This window comes from Mustela nivalis (genome assembly GCF_964662115.1).
Source record: "Mustela nivalis genome assembly, chromosome: 1".
NCBI lineage: Eukaryota > Metazoa > Chordata > Mammalia > Carnivora > Mustelidae > Mustela > Mustela nivalis.
In genome coordinates this window covers 205508058-205531322 of record NC_139020.1, presented here as the reverse complement: position 1 = coordinate 205531322, position 23265 = coordinate 205508058, and the positions used below count along the sequence as shown (strand labels likewise).

Here is a 23265-nt window from a genome sequence, read left to right as displayed (position 1 = left end):
ATTAGGTTAAAAAAATTACCTATATATATAAAAAAATGAACCAGAATAGTGGGAATGAATGAAAAAAAAAAGTTTTCCTATGAAGTAGTGGTTGTTCTCTTGTAGTCTTTTTTTTTTTTCTTTCTTGGTTTGTTTTCTGGGGGAGGGGCCTACCACGTGGGTTGTCAGTCAATGATGTTCCCTGACTTAAGTCCTCCTGCCCCCCCTCAAGGGGGTGGGCTCTGAGGAAATTGATTTTTTTTTCAGGCCTTTGTTCTCTGGCGGTTTTTATGTTTGTTCACTTTTTTTCCCCTCACTTTGACCACTTTTGATGGTTTTTGTAGTTTTAGAGGAAAACAAACCGCACCCTGATCTCCCTCTCAGAGAGAAGCTGCAGAGCCTAAATAAGTTTCCCCTTGGCCACTGGCAGAGCAGGTTCCAATTTACAGTCCCTGGGGATGCAGGATATTTTGCTTGTACCCAAAGCTGAGGCAGTGGCGGCTGTCTGGGCGGCTCCAGACCACCAGAGAGGTTCCAAGCAGCAATCGCACACTGAGATTTTCCCGCTGGCCCGAGCTGGGAGTGCCTGGTCTTTCTGGGTCTAAGAGCGCTTGGCTTGTCCACCAATTTCAGGGGAGGCTGAGGTTCACATATGGGTCTCAGGCTCTGAGAACGGGGCGCAGGTCTGAGAGCACCAGACTGGGCCTTCGTGCACCTCTCTGGGGGGAGAGTTTGGTGCAGGCTCTGAAACAATGGCGGGTATCAAAGGGCACCGGCTGGGCCTTTATACCTGTCTCAGGGGAGTATCTCAGGCTCTATAGCAGGGCTTGCGCGTTCTGCCACCCGGCGTGGCTCCCATCCCCTCACAGGAAATGGACCCCACACATTCTTGGCGTGCTGGCAGCTTAGGGACCAAGAGCTGATTCCTCCGCTGCACTCTCTCTGCCTCACCGCCAGGGGAGGCTGTCCTGGGACTGGGGACTTAAGCCCCTGTCCCTAGACACCCTGATTTCCACTATCCCCGCCCCCCCGCAATCCTTTGCCCTTTTGGAGTGCTTTCAACCAGTCTCCAAATTAATGCTGTTCCCCAGACACAAGGCACTCTTGGATTGGTGTATTACTTTTCAATCATTTGCCTCTGGTGGCTCCCTCCCCCTTTTGTTTACCTTCTGATATCAGTCTGAAGTTCCCACTCCACTTTACCTGCCCACTGGCGTCTTCTGCCCCTGTAGAGATCCAGACGTGTATAATTCTGATCTCAGGCTGTTTCCATGGGTGATCAGAATTCTTTGGTAGGATATCAGCTCACTTTAGGGTACAGGTTGAAAAGGCGCCTCCTCCTACTTCCCCACCATCTTGTCTCTCAGAGTATGTCTCTTTGATTAGGAGTATATTTCTTGGTTTTCCTCTGTCGTTCTTTTCCCCTTTGTTTATTTATTTTGTTTCTTAAATTCCATGTATGACTGAAATCATGTGGTCTTTGTTTTTCCCTGACCGATTTATTTCACTTAGCATAATACCCTCTACATCCATTGGTGTCATTGCAAATGACAAAATTTCATTCTCTTTTAGGCTGACTAATACACTGTATACCACTTCTTTATACATTCCTCTCTCCATGGACACTTGGGTTGCTTCCACCGTTTGGCTATTATAGATAATGCTGCTTTAAATACTGGTGTGATGAATCCATTTTGAGTTAGTATTTTTGTTTCTTTGGGTAAATACCTAGCAGTTCATTTGCTGGATCATAAGGTTGTTCTATTTTTAACTTCCTGAGCAAACCCTGTACTATTTTCCAGATCTCCAACAACCTTTTACATTTCTACCAATAGTGCAAGAGGTTTCCTCTTCTCCACTTCCTCTCCAACACCTGCTGTTTCCTGTGTTGTTAATTTCAGCCATTGTGACAGGTATGAGGTGATATGTCATTGCAATTTTGATTTTTTTTCCCTGATGATGAGGTATTTTGAGCATCTTTTCATGAGATCTGTTGTCCATCTGAATGTCTTCTTTGGAAAACTGTCTATTCATTTCTTCTGCACATTTCTTAACTGGTTATTTGTGCTTTGGGTGTTGAGTTTCAAAACTTCTCTATAGATTTTGGATATTAACAATTAATCAGGTATATTATTTGCAAATATCTTCTATTCTGTAGGTTGCACTACTAGGTATTTACCCAAAGGATACAAAAATACTAATTCAAAGGAGTACATGCACTCTGGTATTTCTAGCAGTATTATCAACAATAACTAAACTGTGGAGAGACAAATGTTGTCCACCAACGAGTGAATGGATAAAGAAGATGGGATGGATATGTATACACACACACACACACACACACACACACACATATATACATACGTATACATACATATATATACATATACATATATGTATATATATATATATATATATATATATATATATATATATATATATATATAAGAGAGAGGGGGAGAAAGAGAGAGAGAGAAATAATACTCAGCCACCAAGAGGAATGAAATCTTGCCATTTACAATGACCTGGATGGAGTTAGAGAGTATTATGGTAAGTTAAATAACTCAGTCAGTGAAAGACAAATACCATTTGATTTCACTTGTGTGTGGAATTTAAGAAACAAAGTAAATGAACATAAAGAGGGGAAAATGGAGAGGAAAATCAGGAAGAAGACCCTTAACTATAGAGAACAAACAGGGTTGTTGGAGAGATGTGGGGGGGATGGTGAAATAGTTGATGGTGATGAAGAAGAGCACTTGTGGTTACAAGTACCCAGATGTTGTACAGAAGTACTGAATCACTCAGTTCTACATATGATACTAATATTGCACTATATTCTTCCTAACTGGAATTTAAATAAAAACATGGAGAGCAAATAAAGATCTATAGAACTCAATAATGAAGAAAGAAGATAGAGATAAAAAAAAATCATATACCATGTCAGATGGTGACAGGTGATGCTATAAAGGGGAAAATTCAGTATAAAAAGGAGTATATGGGAAGGATGCTAAGTTTTAATAGGAGTTCAGGAAGATCTGCAAAGAAGGTGGCATTTTAACAGGGGTTTCCAGAAAGACAAAGCACGAGGCAGGAGGATATCTAGAAGTGTGTGTCAGTAGAGAAAATAGAGCAAAGGCCCTGCAGAAGGCACTTACTTGACATAGCAAATATCAAAATGAGGTCAGTGTGTGAGAGAATGTGCAAGAGGGAGAGTGATGAGAGGTGGTGGCAGAAAATGTTGAGGAAGAAGTTGGCTTTCTTGCCAGACAGAATACTTCCTTCACATGATGTTCTTTGTATTTTATTACTTGTGTTTCAAGGAGTTCTGAGTATGGAGATAGATCCCTTCCTTATTTCCATATGTTGGTTAACATTATGGCATATAAGGGTCACATACCGCAGTATACAAACTCAGGTACCATTGCCCTGATGACTGTGTAAGCCCCCCAATACACACCTGTGCATGCGCGTGCACACACACACATACACACCTCACATAGAGATGCACAAATTGCATTCTAGCCTCTTGACACTTTGTTACTTTCTCACCCCAGGCACAATAATATTGAAAGAAATGGTACAAGGCAAGCTGTCAACATCAGATTACCTTTACCCTGAAGAATGTGTACATAGTACATAAATTCTAGTTAATAAGCCTCCCAAGGACATGGGTCCGTATCCTGTGAGGGGATGGGAGCCACTCCAGACAAGAAGATGGGAGCCCTGCTATAGAGCCTGAGATACTCCCCTGAGAGAGATACAAAGGCCCAGCCAGCGCCCTTTGATATGCGCTATTTTTCAGAGCCTAAGACACCTGCACCAAACTCTCCCCCCAGAGACGTGTGCAGAAGGCCCAGACTGGTGCTTTCGGACCTGCACCCCATTCTCAGAGCCTGAGACCCACGCGTGACCCACAACCTCCCCTGAAATTGGTGCATGGAAGCCAGGTGCTCTTAGATCCAGAAAGACCAGGCACTCCCAGCCTGGGCCAGAGGAAAAATCTCAGTGTTTGATTACTGCTTGGAACCTCTCTGGCAGTCTGGAGCTGCCCAAACAGCCGCCACTGTCTTGGCTTTGGGTACAAGCAAAAGATCCTGCGTCCCCAGGGACCATGACTTGAACCTGCTCTGCCAGCGGCCAAGGGGGAACTTATTTAGGCTCTGCACCCAGACTGAGGCTTCTCTCTGAGAGGGAGATGAGGGTGTGGCTTGTTTTCCTCTAAAACTACAAGAACCATAAAAAATGGTCAAAGTGAGAGAAAATAAAAAAAGTGAACAAACATAAAAACCGCCAGAGAACAAAAGCCTGAAAAAAACCAGTTTCCTCAGAGCCCACCCCCTTGAGGGGGGGCGAAAGGACTTAAGTCAGGGAACATCATTGACTGAAAACCCACGTGGCAGGCCCCTCCCCCAGAAAACTAACCAAGAAAGAAAAAAAAAAAAAAAGAAGAAAAATTAAAAAAAAAAAAAAAAAGGACTACAAGAGAACAAACATTACTTCATAGAAAAACTTTTATTTTTCACTCGTTCCCAATATTCTGGTTCTTTTTTTTTAATACATACGTAATTTTTTAACCTATTTACCATCACAGCGAGCTGTACAGTACATCAAATTCCATAATAATCTTCTAACCTGAACTTTATGATACATACACCTATGTTTTTCTTCTGCATTTCTATTTTTTGAATTTCTTCTTTTAAATTTTAGTTTAGTTTAGTCTGGTTTATTCCTTTTTATTTTTATTTTCTAATACTCATATAGAGTTAAACTTCAAAGTAATCTCCTTTCCCCAATCAATACTACCCCTATAGGTAAACCAATTTTTAATCCCCCTTTATCTTAGGAAAGTTGAGTCCTTTAACAAAGATATCAAGATACATCCAGGAAGAATCAAAACAAACTTCCTCAACCACACTGAGAATTTATAACCACTCTCCCATCTTTTTCTTCCACCAGTGTTTCTGTGTTTTTGTGTTTGTCCTGATAGCATATAAATCTTACACTTGGGGTTATTTTTGACGAGGTTCTTCCTTTATTTGCATATATATATTTTTTTCTCTTGTCATATACTTGTATCAGTCTTTTTATTTGTCTGTTTTTGTTTGTCTGCTTCATAAATATTACCTTGGAGCCCATTTGGGCTGAACCTTCTCTTTCATCTTCCCTTTCTTTCCTGTCTCTCTCTCTCTATTTTTTTCTTTTTTTTTCTTTTTCATTTTTTTTTTTCCTATTGTCTCTCATTTGGGTGGGGAATCCTGATTGTGCAGAAGTGTTCCAGGGTGCACTTTGACTGCACCATGGTTGATACATCCAGCTACATCTGTTCAGTCATCTCCCACCAAAATGACTAGGAGGAGGAATGCCTAACAGAAGAAAAATACAGAGGATGGACCTTCTGCAACAGAGCTAACGGCTATCATCATAGACAATATGTCGGAAAGAGAATTCAGGCCAACAATTATCCAGGCAATAGCTAGGTTGGAGAAAGCCATGGATGACCAAACGGAATTGATTAGGGCCGAGCTGAAAGCGACGAGAGATGATGTTCACAATGTTGGGGCGGAGCTTAAAGTTACCAGGTAAGAGGTCCACAATGCTCTCAATGAGCTCCAATCTAATCTAAACTCTCTCAAAGCTAGGGTTACTGAGACAGAAGATAGAATTAGTGATCTGGAGGACGAACAGATAGAGAGAAAGGATCAGGAGGAAGCCTGGAACAAACAGCTTAGAAACCACGAAAACAGAATCAGGGAAATAAATGATGCCATGAAGGGTTCCAACGTCAGAATTATTGGAATCCCTGAAGGGGAGGACAAAGAAAGAAGTTTAGAAGATATAGTGAAAAAAAGTTCTTCATGAAAATTTTCCCAGTCTCACGAATGGAACCAGCATTCATGTACTAGAGGCTGAATGGTATCCATCCAAGATTAAACATTCCAAAAAACATCACGACACCTGATAGTCAAATTGAGGAATTATAATTGTAGGTGTAATCTCTTGAAAGCCGCTAGGGCAAAGAGGCTCCTTACTTAGAGAGGAAACCCTATCAGAATAATGTCAGACCTGTCCACAAAGACCTGGCCAGCCAGAAAAGGCTGGCAAGATATATTCAGGGCACTAAATGAGAAGAGCATGCAGCCAAGAATACTTTATCCAGCAAGACTGACATTCAAAATGGATGGAGAGATAGAGTTTCCAAGACCGGCAAGGCTTCAAAGACTATGCAACCACCAAGCTGACACTGCAGAAAATATTAAGGGGGGTTATATAAATGAGGAAAAATCATACGAATAGCATTGAACAGAAATATAGAGACAATCTACAGAAAGAAAGACTTCAAAGGTAACTTGATGTCAATAAAAACGTATCTATCAATAATCATTCTCAATGTGAATGGCCTAAATGCGCCCATAAAACGACCCAGTGTTGCAGATTGGATAAAACAACAGGACCCGTCCATATGTTGTCTACAAGAGACCCATTTTGAACCTAAAGATACACCCAGACTGAAAGTGAAGGGATGGAGAAGCATTTTTCATGCCAATGGGCCTCAAAAGAAGGCTGGGGTAGCGATTCTCATATTAGATAAATTAGATTTTAAACTAAAGACTGTAGTCAGAGATACAGAAGGACACTACATAATCCTTAAAGGGACTATCCACCAAGATGATCTAACAATTGAAAATATCTATACTCCCAATATGGCAGCAGCCAATTACTTAAGAATTTTTAATTTTAGTTTAGTTTAATCTAGTGTATTCCTTTTTATTTTCATTTTCTAATATTCATATAGAGTTAATCTTAAAAGTAATCCCCTTTCCCCAATCAATACTACCCCTATAGGTAAACCAATTTTTAATCCTGCTTTATCTCGCTCAACTGAAAGTTGAGTCCTTTAACAAAGATATCAAGATACATCCAGAAAGAATCAAAACAAACTTCCTCGCCCACACTGAGAATTTATAACCACTCTCCCACCTTTTTCTTCCACCAGTGTTTCTGTGTTTTTGTGTTTGTCCTGATAGTATATAAATATTATACTTGGGATTCTTTTTGACGAGGTTCTTCCTTTATTTGCAAATATATATATATATATATATATATATATATATATATATATATATTTTTTTTTTTTTTTCCTCATGTCATATACTTTTTTTTAAATTTTTTAAAAAGATTTTATTTATGAGGAAGTGGTGATGCAACATGGAGGCTTAAGTGGGTAGGAGAAGAATAAATGAAACAAGATGGGATTGGGAGGGAGACAAACCATAAGTGACTCTTAATCTCACAAAACAAACTGAGGGTTTCTGGGGGGAGGGGGTTTGGGAGAAGGGGGTGGGATTATGGACATTGGGGAGGGCATGTGCTTTGGTGAGTGCTGTGAAGTGTGTAAACCTGGTGATTCACAGACCTGTACCCCTGGGGATAAAAATATATGTTTATAAAAAATAAAAATAAAAAAAAATAAAAAAAAATAAATTTAAAAGACAAAAAAAAAAATATATATATATATATATATATGTGTGGTTGTTTTTCATACACTAAATAAATATTCACTTTCAAACCTAAAAAAAAAAAAAGATTTTATTTATTTATTTGACAGACAGAGATCACAAGTAGGCAGAGAGGCAGGCAGAGAGAGAGAGAGAGAAGCAGGCTCCCTGCGGAGCAGAGAGCCGGATGCGGGGCTCGATCCCAGGACCCTGAGATCATGACCCGAGCCGAAGGCAGCGGCTTAACCCACTGAGCCACCCAGGCACCCCATCATGTCATATACTTTTATCAGTCTTTTTGTTTGTCTATTTTTGTTTGTATACTTCATAACTCGTACATTGGGACCCATTTAAGCTGAACCGTCTCTTTCATCTTCCCTTTCTTTTCTGTCTCTCTCTCTCTTTTCTTCTTTTTTATTTTCTTTTGTCTCTCATTTGGGTGGGGATTCCTGATTGCTCAGAAGTGTTCCAGGGTGCACCTTGACTGCACCACGGTTGATATATCCAGCTACATCTGTTCTGTCATCTCTCACGAAAATGACTAGGAGGAAGAATGCCCAACAGAAGAAAAACACAGGAGATGGACCTTCTGCAACAGAGCTAATGGCTATCAACATAGACAATATGTAGGAAAGAGAATTCAGGCTAACAATTATCCAGGGAAGAGCTAGGTTGAAGAAAGCCATGGATGACCAAACGGAATAGATTAGGGCTGAACTGAAAGTGACCAGACAGGATGTTCACAATATTAGGGTTGAGCTGAAAGCTACCAAGGGTGAGCTTCACAATTCTCTCAATAAGTTCCAATCTAATCTAAATTCTCTCAAAGCTAGGGTAACTGAGACAGAAGATAGAATTAATAATCTGGAGGACAAACAGATAGAGAGAAAGGATCAAGAGGAAGCCTGGAACAAACAGCTTAGAAACCATGAAAACAGAATCAGGGAAATAAATGATGCCATGAAACGTTTCAACATCAGAATTACTGGAATCCCTGAAGGGGAGGAGAAAGAAAGAAGTCTAGGAGATAGAGTGGAACAAGTCCTTCATGAAAATTTTCCCAATCTCGCGAATGGAACCAGCGTTCATGTACTAGAGGCTGAATGATCTCCACCCAAGATTATACATTCCACAAAAAATCACAAAATCTGATAGTCAAATTGAGGAATTATAATTGTAGGTATAATCTCTTGAAAGCTGCTAGTACAAAGAGGCTCCTTACTTAGAGAGGAAAGCCCATCAGAATAATGTCAGACCTGTCCACAGAGACCTGGAAATCCAGAAAGGGCTGGCAAGATATATTCAGGGAACTGAGTGAGAAGAACATGCAGCAAGAATACTTTATCCAGCAAGTGACGTTCAAAATAGATGGAAGATAAAGAGTTTCCAAGACTAACAAGGCTTCAAAGACTATGCAACCACCAAGCCTACACTGCAGGAAATATTAAGGGGGGTTCTATAAAAGAGAAAAAATCCTAAGAATGGAATTGAACAGAAATATAGAGACAATCTACAGAAAGAAAGACTTCAAAGGTATCAAGATGTCAATAAAAACATATCTATCAATAATAACTCTCAATGTGAATGGACTAAATGCACCCATAAAATGGCACAGGGTTGTAGATGGGATAAAACGACAGGACCCATCCATATGTTGTCTACAAGAGATCCATTTTGAACCTAAAGATACACCCAGACTCAATGTGAAGGGATGGAGAAATACTTTCATGCCAATTGGCTTCAAAAGGAGGCTGCGGTGGCGATTGTTATATCAGATAAATTAGATTTTAAACTAAAAACTGTAGTCAGAGAAACAGAAGGACAATACATCATTCTTAAAGGAAATATCCACCAAGATGATGAAACAATTGTAAATATCTATGCCCCCAATATGGGAGCAGCAAATTACATAAGAAAACTGTTAATCAAGTTAAAGAATCATATTGGGCGCCTGGGTGGCTCAGTGGGTTAAGTCGCTGCCTTCGGCTCAGGTCATGATCTCAGGGTCCTGGGATCGAGTCCCGAATTGGGCTCTCTGCTCTGCGGGGAGCCTGCTTCCTCCTCTCTCTCTGCCTGCCTCTCTGCCTACTTGTGATCTCTCTCTGTCAAATAAATAAAATCTTTAAAAAAAAAGATAAAGAATCATATTGATATAAATACATTAATAGTAGGAGATCTTAACATGCCTCTCTCAGAAATAGAATGATCATCAAAGCAGAAACTCAATAAAGAAACAAGAGCATTGAATAATGCATTGGAACTGATGGGCCTAATAGACATATACAGAAAATTCCACCCTAAAACAACAGAATACTCATTCTTTTTAAGTGCATGTGAACCTTCTCCAGAATAGACCACATACTGGGTCAAAACTCAGGACCCATCAGATACCAAAAGACTGAGATTATTCCCTGCACATTCTCAGATCACAGTGGTTTGAAACTGGAGATCAATCACAAGGAATAGTTCCAAAGGAAATCAAACACCTGGAAGCTAAAGTCCACCTTGCATAAGAATGCTTGGATCAATCAGGATACCAAAGAAGAACTGAAACAATTCATGGAAACCAATGAGAATTAACACACTTTGGTCCAAAACCTATGGGATACAGCAAAGGCAGTCCTAAGGGGGAAATACATAGCCATTCAAGCCTCTCTCAAAAAAATTGAAAAATCCAGAATACACCAGCTGTCTCTACACCTTAAAGAACTGGAGAATCAACAACAAATCAAACCAACTCCACACATAAGAAGGGAAATCATCAAGATTAGAACTGAGATGGATGAGGTAGAAACCAGAGATACAGTAGAATGTATCAATGAAACTAGAAGCTGATTTTTTGAAAGAATCAATAAGATCGATAAACAATTAGCCACACTAATCCAAAAGAGAGAAAGCCCAAATTCATAAAATTATTAATGAAAAGGGAGAGATCACAACTAACATCAAAGAAGTCCAAATAATCTTCAGAAGTTATTATCAACAGTTATATGCCAATAAGCTAAGCAACCTAGATGAAATGGATGCATTCCTGTAAAACTATAAACTCCCAAAATTGAACCAGGAAGAGATTGACAACTTGAATAGACCGATATCTAGTAACGAGATTGAAGCAGTGATCAAAAAACTCGCAAAATTCTCCTTTATGGTAGGGTCTTTGCCTGGTTTGGGGATCAGGGTAATGCTGGCTTCATAGAAAGAGTCAGGAAGTTTTCCTTCTGCTTACATTTTTTTTGAAACAGCTTCAAGAGAATAGGTGTAATTTCTTCTTTGAATGTTTGGTAGAATTCTCCAGGGAATCCATCAGATCCTGGGCTCTTGTATTTTGGGAGGTTTTTGATCACTGCTTCAATCTCGTTACTAGATATTGGTCTATTCAGGTTGTCAATTTCTTCCTGATTCAATTTTGTGAGTTTATGGTTTTCCAGGAATGCATCCATTTCATCTAGGTTGCTTAGCTTATTGGCATATAACTGTTGATAATAACTTCTGATGATTGTTTGTACTTCCTTGGTGTTCGTTGTGATCACTCCCTTTTCATTCATAATTTTATGTATATGAGCTTTCTCTCTATTCTTTTGGATTAGTGTCACCAATGGTTTATCGATCTTATTGATTCTTTCAAAAACACAGCTTTTAGTTTCATTGATAAATTCTACTGTATCTCTGGTTTCTACCTCTTCCATCTCAGCTCTAATCTTGATGATTTTCCTTCTTATGTGTGGAGTTGGTTTGATTTGTTGTTGATTCTCCAGTTCTTTAAGGTATAGAGAGAGCTGCTGTGTTATGGATTATCAATTTTTTTGAAGGAGGCTTGGATGGTTATGTATTTCTGCCTTAGGACTGCCTTTGCTGTATTCCATAGGATTTGGATCGAAGTGTGTTCATTGTCATTGGTTTCCATGAATTGCTTCACTTCTTCCTTGACCTCCTGGTTGATCCAAGCATTCTTAAGCAAAGTGGTCTTTAGCTTCCAGTTGTTTGATTTCCTTTGGGACTTTTCCTGGTGATATATCTCCAGTTTCAAACCGCTGTGATCTGAGAATGTGCAGGGAATAATCTCAGGCTTTTGGTATCAGTTGAGTCCTGATTTGTGACCCAGAATGTGCTCTACTCTGGAGAATTTCAGACCAATATCATTGATGAATATGGATGCTAAGATTCTGAACAAGATCCTAGCAAACAGGATCCAATAGCACATTAAAAAGATTATCCACCATGACCAGGTAGGATTCATCGCAGGGCTACAAGGATGGTTCAACATTTTCAAATCAATCAATGTGATAGAACAAATTAATAAGAGAAGAGAGAAGAACCACATGGTCCTCTCAATTGATTCAGAAAAAGCATTTGACAAAATCCAGCATCCGTTCCTAATTAAAATGCTTCAAAGTATAGGGATAGATGGAACATTTCTGAACTTCATCAAATCTCTCTATGAAATACCTACAACAAATATCATCCTCAATTGGAAAAAGCTTGTGTCCTTCCCATTGAGATCAGGCACACAATAGGGTTCCCACTCTCACCACTATTGTTCAACATAGTATTAGAAGTCCTAGCAACAGCAATCAGACAACAAAGAGAAATAAAAGGTATCCAAATTGGCAGTGAGGAAGTCAAATTCTCTCTCTTTGCAGATGACATGATTCTTTATATGGAAGACTCCACCCTGAAACTACTAGAACTCATACAGCAATTCAGCAACGTGGCAGGATACAAAGTCAATGTGCAGAAATCAGTGGATTTCTTATACAGTAACAATGAAAATACAGAAAGGGAAATTAGAGAATCGAGTCCATTTTCCATAGCACCAAGAACCATAAGATACCTGGGAATAAACCTAACCAAAGAGGTAAAGGATCTGTACTCAAGGAACTACAGAACATTCATGAAAGAAATTGAAGAAGACACAAATAGATGGAAGACCATTTCATGCTCTTGGATCAGAAGAATAAACATTGTTAAAATATCTATATTTCCTAGAGCAACCTATACTTTTAATGCTATTCTGATCAAAATTCCACCGGTATTCTTCAAAGAGCTGGAGCAAATAATCCAAAAATTTTTATGGAATCAGAAGAGACCCTGAATCGCTAAGCAAATGTTGAAAAACAAAAATAAAACTGGGGGCATCACGTTATCTGATTTCAAGCTTTACTACAAAGCTGTGATCACCAAGACAGCATGGTACTGGCATAAAAACAGACACATAGACCAGTAGAACAGAGGAGAGAGCCCAGATATGGACCCTCAACTGTAAGGTCAATTAATTCTTTACAAAACAGGAAAAAATATACAGTAGAAAAAAGAGAGTCTCTTCAATAAATGGTGCTGGGAAAACGGGGCAGCTATATGCAGAAGAATGAAACTCGACCATTCTCTTACACCGTACACAAAGATAAACTCAAAATGGATAAAAGACCTCAATGTGAAACAGGAATCCATCAGAATCTTAGAGGAGAACATAGGCAGTAATCTCTTCGATATCAGCCACAGCAACTTCTTTCAAGATATGTCTTTAAAGGCAAAGGAAACAAAAGTGAAGATGAACTTTTGGGACTTCATCAAAATAAAAAGCTTCTGCACAACCAAGGAAACAGTCAAGAAAACAAAGAGGCAACCCACGGAATGGGAGAAGATGTTTGCAAATGACAGTACAGACAAAAGGTTGATTTCCAGGATCTATAATGAACTCATCAAACTCAACACACACGAAACAGGCAAACATATCAAAAAATGGGAAGAAGATATGGAAAGACACTTCTCCAATAAAGACATACAAATGGCTATCAGACACATGAAAAAATGTTCATCATCACTAGCCATCAGGGAGATGCAAATTAAAACTACATTGAGATATCACCTTACACCAGTTAGAATGGCCTAATTAGCAAGACAGTAAACAACATGTGCTGGAGAGGATCTAGAGAAAGGGGAGCTCTCTTACACTGTCGGTGGGAATGAAAGTTGGTGCAGCCCCTTTGGAGAACAGTGTGGAGATTCCTCAAGAAATTAAAAATAGAACTTCCCTATGACCCTGCCATTGCACTCCTGGGTATTTTCCCCAAAGATACAGATGTAGTGAAAATAAGGGCCACCTGTACCCCAATGTTTATAGCAGCAATGGCCATGGTCGCGAAACTGTGGAAAGAACCAAGATGCCTTTCAACGGCTGAATGGATAAGGAAGATGTGGTCCATATACACTATGGAGTATTATGCCTCCATCAGAAAGGACAAATACCCAACTTTTGTAGCAACATGTACGGGACTGGAAGAGATTATGCTGAGTGAATTATCATATAATGAGTCAATTATCATATAGTTTCACTTATTTGTGGAGCATAACAAAAAGCATGGAGGACATGGGGAGTTAGAGAGAAGGGTGTTGGGGTAAATTGGATGGAAGGTGAATCATGAGAGACTATGAACTCTGAAAAACAATCTGAGGGGTTTTAAGTGGTTGGGGGGGTGGGAGGTCGGGGTACCAGGTGGTGGGTATGGACATACAAATGGTTATCAGACACATGAAAAAATGTTCATCATCACTAGCCATCAGGGAGATGCACGGATTGCATGGAGCAGTGGATGTGGTGAAAAAATATTGATACTGTTATGCTGAAAAAAAAAAAAAAAAAGCAACTCACAAAAAACAAGAGCCCAAGACCTGACGGATTCCCTGGAAAATTCTACCAAACTTTCAAAGAAGAAATAACACCTATTCTCCTGAAGCTGTTTCAAAAAATTGAAGCAGAAGGAAAACTTCCAGACTTATTCTATCAAGCCAGCATTACCGTTACCCCAAAAACAGGCAAATTCCCTACCAAAAAGGAGAATTTCAAACCAATATCACTGATGAATATGGATGCTAAGATTCTCAACAGGAGCCTCGCAAACAGGATCCAACAGCACAATTAAAAGATTATCCATCATGACCAGGTGGGATTCATCCCTGGGCTACAAGGATGGTTCAACATTTGCAAATCAATCAATGTGATAGAACAAATTAATATGAGAAGAGAGAAGAACCACATGGTCCTCTCAATGAATGCAGAAAAAAGCATTTGAAAAAATCCAGCATCTGTTCCTGATTAAAAGGCTTCAAATTATAGGGATAGAGGGAACATTTATGACCTTTATAAAATCTATCTATGAAAGACCCACAGCAAATATCATCCTCAGTGGGATAAAGCGTGCAGCCTTCCCATTGAGATCAGGCACACAAGGATGTCCAACCTCACCACTCTTGTTCAACATAGTATTAGAAGTCGTAGCAACAGCAATCAGAAAACGAAGAGAAATAAAAGGTATCCAAATTGGCAATGAAGAAGTCAAACTCTCTCTCTTCACAGATGACATGATTCTTTATATGAAAAACCCAAAAAACTCCACCCCCAAATTACTAGAACTCATACAGCAATTCAGCAACGTGGATATACAAAGTCAATGTACAGAAATCGGAGGCTTTCTTATACACTAACAATGAAAATACAGAAAGGGAAATTAGAGAATCAATTCCATTTTTCATAGCACCAAGAACCATAAGATACCTGGGAATAAACCTAACCAAAAAGGTAAAGGATCTGTACTCAAGGAACTACAGAACACTGATGAAAGAAATTGAAGAAGACACAAAAAGATGGAAGACCATTCCATGCTCTTGGATCTGAAGAATAAACATTGTTAAAATGTCTATACTGCCTAGGGCAATCTATACCTTGAATGCCATTCTGATCAGAATTCCTCCGGCATTTTTCAAAGAGCTGGAGCAAATAATCTAAAAATTTGTATGGAATCAGAAGAGACCCTGAATGGCTAATGAAATGTTGAAAAACAAAAATAAAACTGGGGGCATCACGTTACCTTATTTCAAACTTTATTACAAAGCTGTGATCACCAAGACAGCATAGTACTGGCATAAAAACAGAGACATAGACGAGTGCAACAGAGGAGATAGCCCCGATATGGACACTGAACTCTATGTGCAAATAATCTTTGACAAAGCAGGAAAAAATATACAGTTGAAAAAAGACAGTCTCTTCAATAAATGGTTTCTGGAAAACTGGGCAGCTACATGTAGAAGAATGAAACTCGACCATTCTCTTACACTGTACACAAAGATAAACTAAAAATGGATAAAAGACCTAAGTGGGAGACAGGAATCCATCAGAATCCTAGAGGAAAACATAGGTAGTAGTCCCTTCGATATCAGCCACAGCAAGTTCTTTCAAGTTATGGCTCCAAAGGCAAAGGAAACAAAAGCATATATAAAGTTTTGGGACTTAACAAAATCAAAGCTTCTGCACAGCAAAGGAAACAATCAAGAAAACAAAGAGGCAACCCACAGAAGGAGTGAAGATATTTGCAAATGACTATACAGACAAAAGGTTGATATCCAGGATCTATAATGAACTCCTCAAACTCAACACACACAAAACAGACAATCATTTCAAAAAATGGGCAAAAGATATGAACAGACACTTCTCCAATGAAGACATACAAATGTCTGTCAGACACATGAAAATTGCTCATCATCAGTAGCCTTCAGGGAGATTCAAATTAAAACTACTTTGAGATATCACCGTATACCAGTTAGAATGGCCAAAATTAGCAAGACAGGAAACAACATGTGTTGGAGGGGATGTGGAATAAAGGGAACACTCTTACACTGTTGATGGGAATGCAAGTTCGTGCAGCCTCTTCGGAGAACAGTGTGGAGATTCCTCAAGAAATTAAAAATAGAACTTCCCTATGACCCTGCCATTGCACTCCTTGGTATTTACTCCAAAGATTCAGATGTCATGAAAAGAAGGACCATTTGTTCCCCAATGTTTATAGCAACAATTGCCATGGTCGCCAAACTGTGGAAGGAACCAAGATGCCCTTCAATGGATGAATGGATAAGGGAGATGTGGTCTATATACACTCTGGAGTATTATGCCTCCATCAAAAAGGATGAATACCCAACTTTTGTAGCAACATGGATGGGACTGGAATAGATTATGCTGAGTGACGTAAGTCAAGCAGAGAGAGTCAATTATCATATGGTTTCACTTTTTTGTGGAGCATAACAAAAAGCATGGAGGACATGGGGAGTTAGAGAGAAGGGGGTTGGGGTAGATTGGAAAGGGAGGTGAGTCATGAGAGACTATGGACTCTGAAAAACACCTGAGGGGTTTAATGTGGCAGGGTGGTGGGAGGTCAGGGTAACAGGTGGTGGGTTTTATAGAGGGCACAGATTGCATGGAGCAGTGGATGTGGTGAAAAAATAATGATATTGTTATGCTGAAAATAAATAAACTAAAAAAAAGAAAATTTTTAGAAAAGAATTTTTTTTTAGAAAAGAAAGAAATTTTTAGAAAAGAAATAATTAATAAAAATAAAATCATAAATAGTGAACCTACAAACTACCACCCACCCTCTCAGGGACCCCAAATGTTGGGGCCCAGTTGTGGCCTTTTTTTCTGAAACTGCACTCCTTCTCCACCTTCCAGGTTTTTCTGCCTCTATTCTCCAGTATCTGTGAGTAATAAACCGTGTTTTGTTAGAATTCTCTGATGGGTGTTGTTGAGGCATGTCTTACAATCACAGTAAGAACCTAAGTGCTGGGGCTGCCACAGCAGAGGCTCTGGTCAGGAATGAGTCTATGGGAATTCCACAAGCCCATAGGTTCAGGCAAGTTCCCAGGCTTTCCTGCCTGAGCATCCCTGTCAGTAGCCTAAGAATTAAAGGGAACAGTATTAGAGTACATGTTATAACGAAAAGGAGTTACAGTAGTGATGTAAAAAGATTGACAAACCCTAGGTGAGAACGGAAATTTATTATTATTATTATTATTATTCTCTACAATGAAGTTCTGTAAAGGGCTTGGTGGCCAACTGTAGATTCTTTCATATGAAGAATGCAACTCATGATGATTCTTTGGGGAAATCTAGGGAAAATTTACTTGGCATGATATATGTCATTTGAAGTGAAATTACTTTAAGAAATACAACACATTCCATATAAAATAAAGAAATTTTCAGTCATTTGTGGCCCAAAGAGGGGGAAAGTATTGGGAAGAGCAGAAAATGGACAAAGGGAAAATTGTGAAACAGACAAAGCAGAAGTTTAATAAAGTGAGTCACTTAAGTATGTGGAAAAAATGAATTAAATTCAAACAAATGAAAATTCTCGAAAGTAAATAGAAGGAACAGATTCTACTTCCATAGTCCAGTAGAAGAATAGCAGTTCCTGCTTCCAAGGCTGTGAGCCCTGCAATCATATACACTTTTTACATCACTGGAACCCCAATGATTCTTTTAAGAGCCATCTTTATGTCTTTGTTCCTCAGGCTGTAGATGAAGGGGTTTAGCATAGGTGTGACCACAGTGTACATCACTGAGGCTACTGTACTTGAGTGGGAGCTTTGGACAGAAGCAGAGCTAAGGTACACTCCTAGGATTGTACAATAAAATAAGCAGACAACTGAGAGGTGAGATGCACATGTCGAAAAAGCTTTGTACTTGCCCTGAACTGATGAGATTCCATGTATTGAAGATACTATCTTGGAGTAAGAGTAAAGGATCCCAGCTAGGGAAGCACCACCTAACAAGCCAGCTGCAAAATGCATCACCATGTCATTAAGAAACTTGTCAGAACAAGCAAGTTGGACCACTTGATTGATTTCACAGAAAAAGTGGGAGATTTCCACCAATCTACAGAAGGACAGCCACAACACCATTAAACTTTGTAATAAGGAATTCAGGGCACTCATCATCCAGGACATCAGAACCAGAAGTACACAGTATGTGGGTTTCATGATGACCATGTAGTGCAGGGGGTGACAGATGGCCACAAAACGGTCATAGGCCATCACAGCCAGGAGAAAATTGTCCAACCCAGCTAAGAACAGGAAAAAGTATATCTGAGTGATGCAACCTTCGTAGGTTATGACTTTGCTATGAGTCTGGATGTTCTGAAGCATCTTGGGGATGGTGGTGGAGGTGAAACAGATGTCTACAAAGGACAGGTTGGCAAGGAAGAAGTACATGGGGGTGTGGAGGTGGGAGTCTGAGCTGACAGCCAGGATGATGATAAGGTTTCCAAACACAGTGATCAGGTACATGGACAGGAAAAGGCTAAATATGAGGAGCTGTAATTCTGGTTCCTCTGATAATCCCAGAAGAAGAAATTCTGACATTTGTGTATCATTACCTGGTTCCATGTAGTGGAGGTGGGTACTAGGAAATAAAAAAAATAACATGGCTAATTTTCTCTAAAATTAACATTACAAATATCATTGAAATTCTACAATTTTTTTTTTTACATTTACAAAGTCAATATCTATAAGTTTTATATAGAACATGTCCCCTCTCAAGAGAATTCTGGCTCTGAATATGAGTGTGCATCCCACACTTGACATTTTCCACAAATATTCATGTATTATATACTTTCAATGAGAAATTCTGTCACACATTTGAGGTAAACTTGGGTAATGTCTAGCCTCCAGGCAAAGAATATAGGTGTCAAGAAACAAGTGTCTGCATGTTTCAGTGATGGAGAAGACATGCAAATAAAAGATCAGATAGAATGTCAGAAAGCGACAGGTGCTATGAAGAGAAACAAAGTGGGATAAAAAGAAAGAGTGGATGGTGTTAATTTTTAGCTGTTGCTTGGATAGGCCAACACACATTTACACAGAGACCTCAAGGAGGAGTCAGCAGGAGACATAGTGTTATTTAGGAAAATATATGGCTATGAGAAAGAACAACCATTGCAAAGACTGAGAAAACACTTGAGGTCTTGTTTTTTTTTAAGTTAATTTTTAGATCCTGTGTGATTGACACACATTATTAAATTAGTTTTGGATGTACAACACAGTGACTCAACAGTTTAAACATAATGCCATGCTCACCACATGTGGAGTTGCCATTTGTCACCACACAACACTGTGACAATATCAGTGACTATATTACCTAGGCTGTGCCTTTTATTCCTGTGACTTATTTGCTTTTTAACTGGAAGCCTGTATCTCCCACTCCCCTTTACCTTTCTGCTTTTTGTTTGTTCAATTATTGTTTTAAAAATCACCACCAGGCTGTGGAGCCTGGGTGGCTCAGTGGATTAATGCCTCTGCCTTCAGCTCAGGTCGTGATCCCAGGGTCCTGGAATTGAGTCCCACATCGGGCTCTTTGCTCAATGGGGAGCCTGCTTATCCATCTCTCTCTCTCTCTGACTGCCTCTCTGCCTGCTTGGGATCTCTGTCAAATAAATAAATGAAATAAAGTATAAAGAATAAAAAAAAAATCACCACCAGGCTACTCTCATGTCTAGCTACAATAATTAGGCAGAAATTGATAAAAACAAGCTGTCCACATTAGATTGTCACTCCCCTAAAAACGTCAAACTGCATCCAAATTCCATGAGTTAAGTCTCCTATGAGCATGTAATCAATGGTCTCCATTTCAATAGGATCATATTGTGTCTAGTATTTAAAGAAACATAAAAGGGGCACCTATGTGGCTTAAATGTCTGCCTTCGGATCAGGTTATGATCCCAGGGTCCTGGGATCAAGCCCCACATCAATATCCCTGCTCAGAAGGAAACCTGCTTCTCCTCCCCCCAGCTCCTCCCCTTGTGATATTTCTCTTTCTCCATCTCCCTCTAGCTCTCTCTCTCAAATAAAAAAATAAAGAAAAAAAAAAAGAAACACTAAAAAAGCTTAAAAATTTGGAGGAAGGAAAGTGGATATTTACCCCAAAGATACAGATGTAGTGAAAAGAAGGGCCATCTATACCCCAATGTTTATAGCAGCAATGGTCACAACCACCAAATTGTAAAAAGAGCCAAGATGCTCTTCAACAGATGAATGGATAAAGAAGATATGGTCCATATATAAAGTGGAATATTATGCCTCCATCAGAAAGGATAAATACCCAACTTTTGTATAAACACGGACAGGACTGGAGGTTATGCTGAGTCAAATAAGTCAAGCAGAAAAAGTAAATCATCATATGGTTTCACTTACTTGTGGGGCATAAGAAATAATATGAAGGACATTAGGTGAAGGAAAGAAATGAATTGTGGGAAATCGGAAGTGGAGACGAAACATGAGAGACTGGACTCTGAGAAACAAGCAGGGTTTTAGAGGAGAGGGGGGTGAAGGGATATGTGAGCCTGGTGGTGGGTAATAAGAAGGACACATCTTGCATGGAACACTGTATGTGGTGCATGAACAATGGGTCTTGGACACTGAAAAAATTAAATTAAATTAAATTTTTAAAAAAAGTAAAGTGGGGGGATGCCTGGGTGGCTCAGTTGGTTAAGCAGCTGCCTTCGGCTCAGGTCATGATCCCAGCATCCTGGAATGGAGTCCCACATTGGGCTCCTTGCTCAGTGGGGAGCCTGCTTCTCCCTCTGCCTCTGCCTGCCATTCTGTCTGCCTGTGCTCGCTCTCTCTCCCTCTCTCTCTAATAAATAAATAAATAAAATCTAAAAAAAAAAGCAAAGTGTGGAGAAAGTTCTAATAAGCTCAGTGGCCTCTAGAGATGGTGAGGAGGAGAAAATATCCTTGGTTCTGGCAACATTCCAACCCTAGTTACAGCTCCTAGATGCCCAGAATAATGAAGCAGCAAAAGGAAATTTATCCAAAAGAAAATGTAGAGAGGATTTTACATTAACAAGACATATGACCCATTGAACATCCCACCAGAATAACAAGTAAAGGGAACACTCTCACAATTCACACAAGGAAATATACACAGTACAACAAAGTGGAGTATGTTAAAAGAGTATTTGCTAAAAAAAACAAAAAAAAAAAACAAAAAAAAAAACAAAAACCAAACTTTCCTAAATGATATAAAATGCAAAATCTTTATTATCATAAACTCAGATTTTGAATTTAAGATCTATGTGTATTTGCTATTTGAACTTGGAGGGCCAATAAAACTGTTCTAAATGTTAAATCACACCCACCAAATAGTAGGACTAGAGGTGTCCTCATCTTAAGGTGGCTGACAGATTTAGGAAATATATGTAAAAAGCTTAGCATAGTTCCCTCCTGTTGATTATGAGTGCTTATCACTGGTGATTAGATTTGGCTGAGATTTTCCTTCTCTCCAATGTCCCCATCAATTCCCCACCTATGGGTCTCCAGTTCCACAACCTTCTTTCAGTTCCTTGTTGGTTCTCCACCTAACAGAGTTTGGCATCCTCTAGCCAATATTCATATTTACCCAGAGAGATGTTTCTATACTGTACTTAAGTTACTGTCCAACTCCCCACATTTACCTGTTTTTGGTGACTCCCCATTGGAGACTGAACCCCAAATTCCATAGCTCCAACTCTTGGCTTGCCTTCCCTAACCAACCCTCCAGCTCCCCACTTTCACTGCCTTGTCCAGGTCGATGTTACAAATGCTGAACTTGAGTTTCAGATTCACCTGAAGACCCAGTCTCCAGACTCAGAGCCTCCAGGCACCTGCTACCATCTGCTTGGAGTCACCCACCTGTCTCTTAAGAATTATTCACCTCCTATCTTCATAATCCCATCACATCTTTTAGAATACAAAGAGTCATCTCCTTCATTGGTGTTTATTTTCATTTTTTTAACATTTCCACAAAGTAGGACACTTTCTTTTTTTTAATTTTTATTTATTTTTAAAGTTTATTTTCAGTGTTCCAGAATTCATTGTTTATGCACCACACCCAGTGCTCCAAATTTCTCTTGCAGTAACTTAGACATGGGGATTATCATGGGGATTATCACTGTGTAACTTTTATTTAATTCTATGTATGTTTCCCTGCTAGACTGTGAGTGCCCTGGGACCTGCATGTTATACAGACTCCTGCCCTTTACCCCCAGACATGGTTTGGTTGGGAACAGCAGGAATAAATACATATTTCAAGAAAGAATGATAGAATCTATGCTCACAGAAGCTGCCCGTGATAAAAGAGAGAATGGAATCAGGGAGCTACTCGCACAGGAATGCAGGATGTGGGAGAGAAATATGGTTTGTATGAATTGGTGAATGGATAAAGTGTGAAAAAATATATATATAATATATATTCCAGTGTGTGTGTATATGTATATATATATGATTTGTATGAATAGGTGAATGGATAAAAGTGTGAAATATATATATATATATATATATATATATATATATATATATATATCAAGGAAAATAAACTCTTACCATTTACAATGATGTGGATAGAACTAGAAGGTATTTTGCTAGGAGAAATAAATCAGAGAAAGACAATTATATGATTTCACTCATAGGTAGAATTTAAGAAACAAAATAGAGGATCACAGGGGGAAGGAGGGGAAAATGAAGTAAGAGAAAATCATAAAGAGAGACAAATCATAAAAGATGCTGAAATCTAGGAAGTAGAGAGACAAATCATAAAAGATGCTGAAATCTAGGAATTAAACTGAGGGTTGCTGGGGGGAGGTCAGTTGGGTGTTGGGGTTACTGGGTGGTGGGCATTAAGGAAGACAAGGATGTAATGATCACTGGGTGCTGTGTGTACATGATGAATCACTGAACTCTACCTTTGAAACTAAAAATAGACTAGATGTTAACTGAATTTAAATTAAAAAAATTAAAAATAGAATATAATAAATAAAGCACAATAGAAAATATTAGAGTGCATTGTACATAGGGCACATAGTAAAGCATTTTCATGCTAAGTTCAAAAGACACTCCTTTTTTAATATATTAAATAAGTTGACTATAAGTGAAATTGTTCACCACTCTAATAAACACAAACACAATTTTCTCTTGGCCCCAGGATAGGCTGACA

The 23265-nt window shown here is 39.1% G+C and overlaps 1 protein-coding gene across 1 annotated transcript; it reads right to left on the bottom strand.

Moving 5' to 3' along the window:
* Positions 1–17750: 17750 nt before the first annotated feature.
* LOC309853061 (olfactory receptor 7A5-like) lies at positions 17751–18683 on the bottom strand (the record flags this gene model as incomplete). Its single annotated transcript, XM_082710706.1, has 1 exon — positions 17751–18683. The coding sequence occupies one exon, from the start codon at positions 18681–18683 to the stop codon at positions 17751–17753; it is 933 nt and encodes a 310-aa protein (XP_082566832.1).
* Positions 18684–23265: the final 4582 nt, after the last annotated feature.